The sequence below is a fragment of the Chiloscyllium punctatum genome, chromosome 18 (genome assembly GCF_047496795.1).
Source record: "Chiloscyllium punctatum isolate Juve2018m chromosome 18, sChiPun1.3, whole genome shotgun sequence".
In the NCBI taxonomy this organism is placed as follows: Eukaryota; Metazoa; Chordata; class Chondrichthyes; order Orectolobiformes; family Hemiscylliidae; genus Chiloscyllium; species Chiloscyllium punctatum.
The window spans coordinates 78,685,565-78,697,915 of record NC_092756.1 but is presented as its reverse complement, the minus strand read 5'-3'; the positions used below and the strand labels follow the sequence as shown (position 1 = coordinate 78,697,915).

The following is a 12,351-nucleotide window of genomic DNA, read 5'->3' as shown; positions in this document are numbered from 1 at the left end:
TCTGTTATATGTAAAGAAATAGTTGTTACTTTTACTAGTTCCTTGCCTCTCGAATTTTCACACATAACTGCATGGGATAAATCTTTTCTGTGTTGTTGGTTTAAAATAGCCGGGGCGAGGGGTTACCCCATGTCCTAACAATACTTGATGGGCTGAATGGCCTCTTTCTGCACTGTGAGGATTTGTTTTGAGTCTTTACAGGGCACTTAACTTGCAGCTGCTGTTGGGAAATCCCGCAGCAGCTGGTAAGTGGGCACACAGTAACCAGTAAGCCTAGGAATCTAGTGCAATGTGGATTCGGGCCTAGTCTCTACAGAGCACTTAGCTTGGAGCAGGAGTCAGGAAACCTCACAGCAGCAGCCAGGAGGCAGGGACACAATAACTGGTAAACCTATAAACTTAATGCAGTGTGAATTCAGACCCAGACTTTACAGAGCATTTGGCTTCCAGCAGCAGTCATGAAACACTGCAGCAGTAGCCAGGAGGTGGGGACACAAAAAGGATGTGATAGAACTGGAGGGGTACACAGGAGGTTCACTAGGATGCCTCGGATTGAGTTTTAAGAAAAGACTAGATAGGCTTGGATTATTTTCTTTAGAGCAGAAAATACTGAGGAGGGACATGATTGAGATGTAAAAGATTATGAGGGATCTGGACAGGGTCGGTAGGGAGCAGCTGTTCCCCTTTGTAGAGGGGTCAATCATGAGGGGATATAGCTTTAGGACAAAGGGCAGGAAATTTAGAGGGGATTTTGGGAAAAATCTTTTCACTCAGAGGGTGGTGGGAATCTGGAGTGCACTGCCTGGGAAGGTAGTGGAGGCCAGAAATCTTACAATCTTTAAAAAATATAACATTCAAGGATACAGGAAAAGTACAGGAAATTGGAATTAGTGCACTTTTAGTGGGAGTTACGTTGGTGCTAACATGGTGGGCCAAAGAGCCTTTTCTGTGCTGTATGAATCTATGAACTTCTTCTGACAGTTCATTCCACATATGAACTATTCTGTGTGTGATAAAGTTGCCTCTCAGGCCCTTTTTAAGATCACTTTAAAAATATGCCCTCTAGTTTTCAAGTCCCTCGTGCAGCTCATGAATTTGCAAACCTCTATAAGGTCATCCCTCAACCTCCCATGTTCCAGTGAGAGAAGTCCCAGCCTCTCCTTATGACACAAATCCTCCAGACCCAGTCACATCCTTGTAAATCTTGTCTGTACCTTCTCCAATTTAATAACACACTTCCTATAGCAGGGTGACCAGAACTGTACACAGTCCTCCAAAAGTACAACTACAAACAAGATGTCCCAACTCCTTTACACAATGGTCTGAGCAATGAAGGCAAGTGTGCAAACAACAAACACTTCTCTCTGATAGTACTGTAATCTTTTTGGATGTGGTACAGCATTTGTGCATTCCTGTGCTATAATATGTACTGTATTGGAACCTTTGTAATTTGTGAATCCAGGTCTGTGGCTATATAGCTCTGTGTGATTGCTTATAGAGCTACGCTTTTAACTGCTCTAACATTTGGCTTTAAACATTTCTAAAGTATTCCTGAGCTCTAGAAATGCTCTGCTGCTTTTACTGACAGAAAACTTGAATACATATATGGCTTGCTGATGAGACTCAATTGCAGACTTTAGTTGACATTTCTGCCGAGTTATAATCTCGAAATATTCAATATTGGTTGACTGAATTTGGACTTAAACATCTCCTTCTGCCTTGATAGTTTTCCAATAGCTGCCCACAGCTGCTGAACCACCTCTTGGTGATCTGTTTCAGAGGTTTGAATCTGCAAAGTTCACCTGAATGTTGTTTGCTCACTGTCTTGTTATGACAGTGCATTTATAATATTACATAATTTGCAAAGAAAGTCAATTGGTCTTTTTAAAAAATAGACACTGAATCTTGCAAGATGGACCTTAGCAGTCAAATTACTTGTTTATGTTCATTCAATACAGTCCAAAAAAGCAGACAGACTTGTGTATTACCTCGGTATCAAATCATAAAGAAAGACGCTCAGAATTTGATTAAACCTTGGACAAGACAAAACCTCGAACAAGATCTTTCTAAAGCTGTGAGCATTCAAATCTTCTGAAAGAAAAAGTGTCTAGAAGGACATCACAGCCTAACATAACTGACTTTGTTTCTATAAAAATAATTCCTCAAAATTAACGCTGTAACTCTTTTAAGTTAAGACAGGCAATGAACCACCATTTTTGACAGAACTCCAAGAAGAATTCTGAGAGGACCTCTTGTAGTACACGGTAGTTCCTTACCTCTGGACAGGGTTCAAGTCCCACCTTGAACATAGGTGGGACTTGAACATAGAACATTACAGCGCAGTACAGGCCCTTCGGCCCTCGATGTTGCGCCGCCCTGTCATACTAATCTGAAGCCCATCCCACCTTACTATTCCATGTATGTCCATATGCCTGTCCAATGACAACTTAAATGCACTTAAACTTGGCGAATCTACTACGTTGCAGGCAAAGCATTCCATACCCTTACTACTCTCTGAGTAAAGATTACTTTCATCTTTCAATAGCTTTCATCTGTACCTATTTTTAAGCTTTGTATCTATAATGTAGTGTATATCTGCATCACTTTTTTACTCAGTAACTTTCAGCCACTGTGTTATAAACTGATCTTTATCTTTTGTTAGTGGTTATTTTTGATGTGGAACATTTGAAAATGAAAGAGGACAAAACATGCTATACAAATTCATAGTTCATGGATCACTCTTCAGAATGTCTGTCTTGTAAATGTATGCCATATGCAGTTGATTTCTGCTAATAGAAATGTGGATTTCCTCCAGGTACTCTGGTTCCTCTCACCATTCAAAGATGTGCAGGCTAGGGGATTGGCCATATTAAATTGCCCATAATGTCCAGGGATGTTAGGTTAGGTGGATTAGCCAGGGGAAATGCAGGGTTACAGGGATAGAATAGGGGGTTGGGTCTGGGTGGGATGCTCTTTGGACAGTTGATGTGGACTTGATGGGCTAAATGGTCTACTTTCACACTGTAGGGATTCTATGATGATCCAAATCTGTCGACGCAAGGTACAATCCAGCCTCTTTGAATCTTCAATGCTCATGAATCTGTGTCAAAGTTCTGAAATCTCCTTCATGTATGTTTGAAGATCTGTTTTTAATACTAAATGTTGGGAGTAAGTTCTGAAACTTCACTAGTGTTCATTTGTGGGTGAAACACTTTAAAATTGTCTTCATCTGCTTTCCCTCTCACTGCTTGAGTGTCTACAATTAGTGTTTGTTCACTGCACTTAGCCTGAAACACTGGCAAGTCTTCTAGTTTTATTGAGTTTCCTGCAATTTTATTAAGATACTCACCATCTTTAATGAATGTTGAATATACTGACAGAAATGGAGACTTCAGGATGTCAGTCTCTTTTTCCATTCCTGCATGGCTTCTGACATTCATTACAAGTAGAAATTTCCACACCTAATTGCATTTGCTGCTGCTGTTTTTTTTGATCGGTGAGATCACTGGAATAGACAGATAAATGCAGCTCTTTGTTGCTTTGTTCCACAGAGTTGATTCTCTTTCCAAGAGATACAGAAATGTCAAGATTGTTGGTAGTGGAGTCAAAATGTACAGGAAGATTCATGATACTGCTTCCACTAAATCAACAACACGAGTGGCAGTTCCATTCTCTGCCACTCTTTCCTGAAGATGCCCTCTTCCGGCTGGCCACCTTCATCCCTCCCCCCATTTCTTCTAGCTTTGCCTCAAAGAGAAATGAAAGATCTACATTATTTCCCTGTGGTGTTGTGGACGGAGTTTCTGTCATGGACACTGATTCTAAACAAAGTTGGCTCAAAACCTCAAAAGCATCTACAAGTGATAAATAGGAATGGTGATTAGAAATAATGTACAAACATTGGTGATCTCTTTCCCATTATGATGAAGCTCAGACTGTATCTACCCTCTCACTCTGATTTGAATACCTCTTGCACCTTGAAATTGAATTAAAGGCACTTGGAGACATCTAGGTTACAATCATGGTGTGGAATCCCATTGAATGGAGACATATACCCTCATATCTAAGGCAAATTGAGGTTTCCTGCCTTTAACCATGATATCTCTATACCAGAAATCATCATGTGGGGCGACAACTTCCTCTAAGAAGGAGGATACTTGTTCTTCTGAATTTGCTATTTCCTTGACAATTGTAGACTTGAATTGTCTGTGTCCAAACTTCTGCCTTTCAGATGGAAATCCTATACTGCTGTTTGGGCAAATTATTCTTAAATCCCCCATTGATAATAGAGCAGATTTGGCTCCAGTGAGGATACCTCCCCAGCACTCCATGTGGCAGGGATGTGGCAAAGTTACAATTGGTGCACATCTCTCGCTGCTGTGACACTCTTACAGTTCTGCATCCTCCAAGGTGAACTTCACAAAACAGCTTACTCCCATTCTATCCCTGCATGACCTGTGTGTGCATTCTACATTCCAGAAAGCTCCAGGATGGGTAGGTTGGAGGGTATCTAAGGTTTGGGTCTGCTGATGTCTTGCCTGTGCCAGTGGCTGGGTGCTGTGTGGCTTTTTCTTCCCTGTAATGTCATTGCCAGATTAACTTTAAAGTCCTCCACTTGGCTTCTCTTCAAGCACATTCTTGTCACTTGTTGGTTTTCTGGTTGTTGTCACCAGTTGCCACTATGTAATAAGATCAGCCCTGGGTTGTTGATAGAAGATGATACAGCCATGGCAGTGAACATCATTTGGAACATTGTGAGCAGTTTTGGGCGCTGTATCTAAGCAAAGATGAACTGGCATTGGAGTGGGTCCAGAGGAGATTTGCAAAAATGATCCCAGGAGTGAAGGGCCTGTATTATGAGGAGCGGTTGAGAACTGGGTTTTAATCGATGGAGTTTGAAGAATGGTGGAGGAATCTGATTGAATCTTCCAGGATATCAAGAGGCCCAGATAGACAGGATGTGGAGAAAATGTTTTCAATAGTAGGAGAGTCTAGGACCTACAGGCACATCCTCAGGGTGAAAGGGCAACCCTTTAGAACTGAAATGGGGAGAAATTTCTTCAGCCTCAACTGGAACTCATTGTCACAGAAAACTGTGACAAGTCATTGAGTGTATTTAAGACAGAGATAGATAGGTTCTGAATAATTAAGGTTATGAGGAGAGGGCAGGAGAATGGGATTGAGAAATATATCAGTCATGATCGAATAGCAGTGCAGACTTGATAAGCTGAATGGCCTAATCCTGTTTCTATAACTTATGATCAATGACTTTTATTACAATGTGGAGGAGCTGGTGTTGGACTGGGGTGAACAAAGTCAAAAATCACACAACACCAGGTTATAGTCCAATAGGTTTATTTCGAAGCACTTGCTACCTGATGAAGGAGCAGTACTCTGAAAGCTAGTGCTTCCAAATAAACATGTTGGATTATAACCTGGTGTTGTATGATTTTTAACTTTGTCCACCTTTATTACATATACACATTATACATGGGAAAGATTAAGAGAGGACATTTCTGCGGCCCTTCACACTCAGGTCCCTGTTCCATGTCCTCTGATGTCACCTTTACATAGTATAAGTAGTTATCATTACAGTAAAGGTATAGTTAACCCTTTATTCCACAGTTCATTGTTCTTAATTAGTTTGTGGGAAGTGATACTGAACCAAACATTGCAGTGAGTAGAATTCAGATGAAGGAGGTAAATCGGATCAGAATGGAGGAAGGAGACAGCAATGGTTGGTGACAGCATTTTCAAACCCATGACCTCTTCCATCGAGATTCGGAAGGCCAGCAGATTCATAGGGGCGCCACCTCCTCGAAGTTCCATTCAAGCCACATGCCACCCCGACTGGACTGCATCACTGTTTCCTCTCTGTCACTAGATCAGAAACCTGGAACTCTCGCCTTGATAGTCTAAAGACCACATGGACTTTCTCCAATGGATTGCAGTGGTTAAAAAAGGCAGTTCACTACTATTTTCTCAACAGCAAGTTGGGATGAACCAGAAGAATTAAAGAAAAGAGTACCTGTTAGTGGGCAGCAATGTCCCACAGGAGTGTGGCGCTTGGAAATGAGAAACATGTGATGAAACCATTTGGAATGCATCCATGTAGAGCTGGCAACTGTACCACAAAATATACCAGAACTGAATTTAACTTGGTTTCTTTTAATTTTCTTGCTATACAGTGAAAGAAACAAAGAAAATATCTAGCTCATACAGGGTTAGAATCTGGAGCACATCACATAGGTAGCTACAGAAGTAGATCCATGACATATCACTCCCCATAGGAACAACCAGTGTATTACCTTTCAGTAAAATCCTGTATAGGGTAGTGGGATTCAATAAAAGGTTAACAAGCAACACTTGCTAACTTTGATGACCATATCATTCTCTTTGAAGAATGAACTTTGCTGAGAGACATATAGACTCTATAAAATCACTATTCCTCAGCCTCTAAAGTAGTTTCACTAACTATATGTACTTACGTGCATTCTCAAAAGCAGTTTTCATTTGCTTATACAGCTTTTGTCTGAACCTCCAAGTCCGGAGTTCCCTGGTCTTACTGTAGAAATCAGCCTCTGAAGATTCAGTCCTGAGTTCTAATAGTTCTGTAATTTTCTGTGTTGCTTTGCTCACTAAAGCGGTCAGGTGCATATCCCAGTTGCCTTCATTGACTAGAAGGACAGAACATCAGCATGAGGAATGTAGAGAAAAGAGAAAAAGAGAATGAGGGAAAAAATAGTACAAGACTGAGAAAGTTGATAAACCGTCATTGTTTTCACACCAGCTTCAAATGAATTTTGGGACATAGGTGCAATCTTACTTAGAGATGTCACTGTACTGTTACATTATCCACAATACAAATGAAGGAAACACGTCTTCTTGACATACATTCTTCTATTTGTGACTGAACGCAGTTTAACAGGTGCCCAATATCCACGATAAAAGCAAAACAGTGCAGATACTGGAGATCAGAAATAAAACAGTGAGATGTGGAGATATTCAGCAGCTGTGGCAGCATCTGTGGACAAAGAAAATCAGAGTTAACTCTTCTTCAGAACTCAGAACAGACATACTGAAGTTAACTCTGTGGCTCTCTCTCCACTGATGCTGCCAGACCTGTAGAGTTTCTCCAGCAATTTCTGTTTTATTTCAATATCTCAAAGTTGGATGAGGGACACAGACTGATAGGGACTGTGCAATTGCTCTCAGGTTGATGGAATGAATGGTGCTGATTGGAACTGGATATCATTAACATCTATAAAGATTCTTGCAGCAAAAGCTACTCTAAAGCCCAAGGGGGAAGGATCACGGTTAACATTAAAATGACCAGAGCATGGAAGATTGCCTGGGGTCAAACTTCATCAGAATGGCAGACTAACTCCAGAATAATGGGCATTACATAACCCAGGACAACATCTATCAGGGCTTACATGACTGAAAAGTCACATAGCTTTGTACACAAACCTTATTGTAGAGAAGAACATAAAATCTAGGCTCACTACTCCCATTTGGAGAAAGTGAGTACTGCAGATATTGGAGATCGGACTCGAAGAGTGTGGCGCTGGAAAAGCACAGCCAGTCAGGCAGCATCCGAGCAGCATGAGAATCTATGTTTCATCAGGAGGGCTGATTCTCGAAACATTGATTCTCCTGCTCCTCGGATGCTGCCTGACAGCCTGTGCTTTTCTAGCACCACACGTTTCAACTCACTACTCCCATTGTAATATAGAGGTGGTGCTGCACATTCAGAGTTGTTGTCTTTCAGACAAGATGGTAAACAGAACTGCCAATCTTCCCAGGTGAGTAAAGGATTTCATGTTTACAAGGAAGAGCCAAAGAGCATTGTCTGGTACCTGGTCATTATACATCCTACAACTAACATCATGAAGCAAATAATCTGGTAATTATTGCTGTATGAACCTTCTTGCTATGGACAAATTGTCTGCTCTGTTTATTCATTCCCAGTGACTACATTTTATATTATTTCACAGACTATAAACTTCATAAAAATGGAAATGGTTCTTTTCCTTTAACTTTATTATACACTTTATAATCTCCTGGATGTGCGATATTTTATGTTAGCAGCCTCCCAGCTTTTTCAATTAAGGAGTCACTCTATGTGGAGAAAGTGAGGACTGCAGATGCTGGAGATCAGAGTCAAAAGTGTGGTGCTGGAAAAGCACAGCAGGTCCGGGAGCATCCGAGGAGCAGGAGAATCGACATTTCGGGCAAAAGCCCTTCATCAGGAATGAGGCTTATGAGCCAAGGGGGTGGAGAGATAAATGGGAGGAGGGTGGAGCTGGGGGGGAACGTAGCTGAGATTGTGATAGGTAGATGAAAGTGGAGGTAATGGTGATAGATCGGAAAGGAGGTTGGAGCGGATGGGTGGGAAGGAAGATGGACAAATAGGACAGGACATGAGGGCGTTGCTAGGTTGGATCTGGGATGAGGTGAGGGGAGGGGAAATGGAGAAACTGGTGAAATCCACATTGATCCCATTTGATTGGAGGGACCCAAGGCAGAAGATGAGGGGTTCTTCCTCCATCACCCCGTGGCTGAACACTTCAACTCCCCCTCCCACTCAAGGACATGCAAGTCCGGGGCCTCCTCCATCGCCAAACCCTAACCACCTGATGCCTGGAGGAAGAAAACCCCATATTCTGCCTTGGGACCTTCCAACCACTTGTGACCCTCCAACCACATGGGATCAACGTGGTTTCCACCAGTTTCCTCATTTCTCCTCCCCCCACCTTATCCCAGAACCAACCTTCCAACTCAGCACTCCCCTTATGATTTGTCCATCTGCCTTCCCACCTATTCACACCACCCTCCTCTCCGACCTATTACCATTACCCTCACCTTCATCTACCTATCGCACTCTCAGCTACCTTTCCCCCAGCTCCAGCCCCTCACGTTTATCTCTCCATCCCCTTGGTTCACAAGCCTCATTCCTGAACAAGGGCTTTTGCCCGAAATGTCAATTCTTCTGCTACTCGGATGCTGCCTGACCTGCTGTGCTTTTCCAGCACTGCACTCCTGTCATTCTATGTGGGTCAGCTTAGGCATGATTATTTAACTCACGGTAGCTTTTATGATTGTGCTCAAACCTATCAACACAGGATCCTTGGATTGAAATCAGAAGCGGGAATCCTGAATAAATTCTTCCCTGCATAATCTGGCTGATTGAAGAGCGACTCTAATCCTGCAGGTGCTCATTTAACTCCCCACAGGCTAGGGTATCAAAGTGGATTCTCCTGGTTCTTGGGGAACTTCCATGTAATATAAATGAAATAATTGGGATTAATCTTTTCCAACTTTTTCCAAGGTCCTCTTGTCACAACTGGATTGATTGATGCAGCAATGAAAGCTTCAGGAAACAGTATCATTTACTCAATAGTTTGTACACTGGTTGAGGGAATGAGAGGTTGTAAATTTTTAACCAGGCCACTCAATAGCGGGAACTTACAAAATATTTGATATTTAAAAGGAAAAGCATAATTTGATCACTTAGGCTTATCATAGTAAGTGTAGTGTTGAATCTCATACTGGTGTTAATCCAGATTATCAGTTAGTTCCACCTCAGACACAAGGAAACAAGAAGAAGAGAATCAAAGTGAAGCCTTCAGCTTTCTCTACTCACACTGATGGTTATCCCTGGCTCCAGCATTCATTAAGAGGCTCGCCATTGAGATGTTGTTAGTCAGCACTGCAATATCCAGTGGTACAAGTCCATTGCTGGTAACCTCATTCAAGTCATCCTGTGTGCCTGGTTGATTAAGTATCCGTTGAACTGCATCAAGATCTTCATGTTCCACAGCATCAAAGATTGAATCGTACTGAATATTCTAGAATTTAAAAGGTAAAACACCCTAATGCAATTTTGAAAGATATCATTCTGTATCTTGATTTTGGAGCTTATAGAGAGGCCAACTGAGCAAATTTACTATTTCCAACTATTGAGACTATGGAACTGCTTTGACCCCTCACAAAGCATCCGCTGGAAACAGATACCAAACCACACTTGCTTAGGATCCCTTTCAGACTATCTACATATCACTTATTGATTAAGATTGGCACTTTTCTGCGTCCCAGTCATGTAGTGATTCAGTCAAAAAGTGTGATGCTGAAAAAGCACACAGACTTTCTCACTCACTACTTTCCCTCTGTTTCCTTCTTATAAGAAAATCCACTAATAAAATATTTAATGTCACCCAGTTAACATTGATTCTGATTTACTTCTTGATGGTTCCATATGATCGACTTGAACTTGTGTATTACTATAAAGAGTGCAGGCTTTTTGCCACAGCTCAAATCCTCAGAATTAAGAAGAAATGTGTGTATCACAAATAGCTCTTCAATGCTTTAAATGAACGCATGAAGTCCTAGTTGTGTTTTCCCAGCTCCAATCCCACCTTCCCCAACACACTCCCATATTCAGCATTTCCAATAGTTGACAGACAAATTACAAACAACTCAGACAGAAGAAATCAAACACTTGTGATCCCGCTCCATGCATATGAATACTACTTGTACTATCCCTGATTAGATACTGATCCATAGACTTCACCATAGAAACTTCATGGGATGTCAGTGTTGTTGGCTGGGTGAGTGTTTATTGCACATTCCTAATTGCCCTTGAGAGGCAGTGATGAACAACATTCTTGAACTGCTGCAATCCTTGGCATATAGGAACATTCACACTGCTATTAGGAAAGGAGTTCTGAGATTTTGATCCAGCAACAAGTAACAGTAGTATAGATTCAAGTCAGGATGGTGTGTTTCCAGAGGGAAGTTCGCTAATGGAGGTGTTCACATGTATCATATGCCTTTGTCCCTCTAGGTGGTGGAGGTTGAGAGTTTGGAAGATGCTGTGGAAGGAATTTGGGTGAGTTGGTTGTAGATGGTACACTCTGCTGCCACTGTATGAGTGGTGAAAGGAGTGTACAATGAAAGTAGCGAGTGAGTGCTACTTTGTCTTGGATGGCGCCTAGTTTTGTGAGTGTTGACGGAACTGCACTCATCCAGGGAAGTGGAGAATATTCCATCACACTCCCTATTTGTGTGTTGTAGATGGTGGGTAGGCGTAGGACAGATGTAAGGTAAATTATTTTGAAAGGATTCCTGGCCCCTCATCTGCTCCTATAACCACTGTCTATGTGGTTGATGCAGTTCAGTTTCTGGTAACCCCCCCCCCCCAGGACACTGACTCAGAGCGATCCCTCTGCACCATCACTAATACCTGGTTAGCCACAGAGTTCTTTTCCTCCCTTTGATATTTTTGTTTTATGAATCACATTTATTTTGAGAATTGTTTTTGTGACTGTCAGCATTCAGTTTATCTGGAACTGAAAAATGGAACGATTATGGAAAACCTGGCTGTGACTGGTTTCTATGGCAACAGCAATGAGAGACTCCATTCTGCAGAATTAGGGAGTCTGAGAGGCAATGATGCACATTTCTTTTCAACTTACTATATGAGTCACAATGCGGGTATATTTTTCCAGTGTGACTCATTTGCACTGTGGCATTTTACTACAATACTTTTGAGATGTCAGTGTGCTCTTCAAGTCATACTTTGGTTTAATAGAGTGGTGTTACATTGAACCCTAGTGTAATTACATACTGTGAGCTTATTACAATCCAGAGACTCAACCATCTCAGCATCTGACATTGAACATTGAGATTTTACATCTTAGGCATTTAAATATTCACTGCACCTGAAGGCGGTGCAAGTTAGAATATAGAGCAAAATGCCCTGGTTTGTGGGTAGTTCTTGAGTTTGTTACTGTGGTCATTGAGATTCTAGAGGTAAAAACAATGACTGCAGATGCATTCCTGATGAAGGGCTTTTGCCCGAAACGTCGATTTCAAAGCTCCTTGGATGCTGCCTGAACTGCTGTGCTCTTCCAGCACCACTAATCCAGAATCATTGAGATTCTGTCAGATCTGACAGTGGTAGAGACATCTGCACCATTTTCAGTGTTATGTACCTCACATCCTTGATTTGAAATATATGAATGCACATACTGGTATGGAACATCAATACTGAATAAACTTGCTAAGCAGAACAATCTATTGCAGTATTACAAATCCAACTGGTTCTTTCCTAATTCACAGTACGCAAATGCTGAGAATAACGGTGGTGACAAGGATGTTAATTAGGAGAGCCCTGGATTTATCCTCAAGAATACCTTCCTTTTTTGTTATTCTTTTTTGGAATACAGACATTGCCAGCAAGGCCAGAATTTATTGCCCATCTAGAACTGTCGTTGAACTCAGTGGCTTGCTAGACCATTTCAGAGGATAGTTAACAGTCAATCACATTGCTGTGAGTCTGGAGTTAGC

General features: G+C 41.7%; 1 protein-coding gene across 1 annotated transcript in view; it reads right to left on the bottom strand.

The window, feature by feature from the left end:
- The window catches only part of LOC140489216 (ankyrin repeat and fibronectin type-III domain-containing protein 1-like), a 164,433-nt gene that overhangs the window by 50,996 nt on the left and 101,086 nt on the right, over nucleotides 1–12,351 (bottom strand). Inside the window, exons 5-6 of the mRNA XM_072588518.1 lie at nucleotides 9,647–9,851; nucleotides 6,489–6,677 (exon numbers count right to left, since the gene is read on the bottom strand). Coding sequence (XP_072444619.1) covers nucleotides 6,489–6,677; nucleotides 9,647–9,851 — 394 coding nt within the window. The remainder of the gene's footprint in view (nucleotides 1–6,488; nucleotides 6,678–9,646; nucleotides 9,852–12,351) is intronic.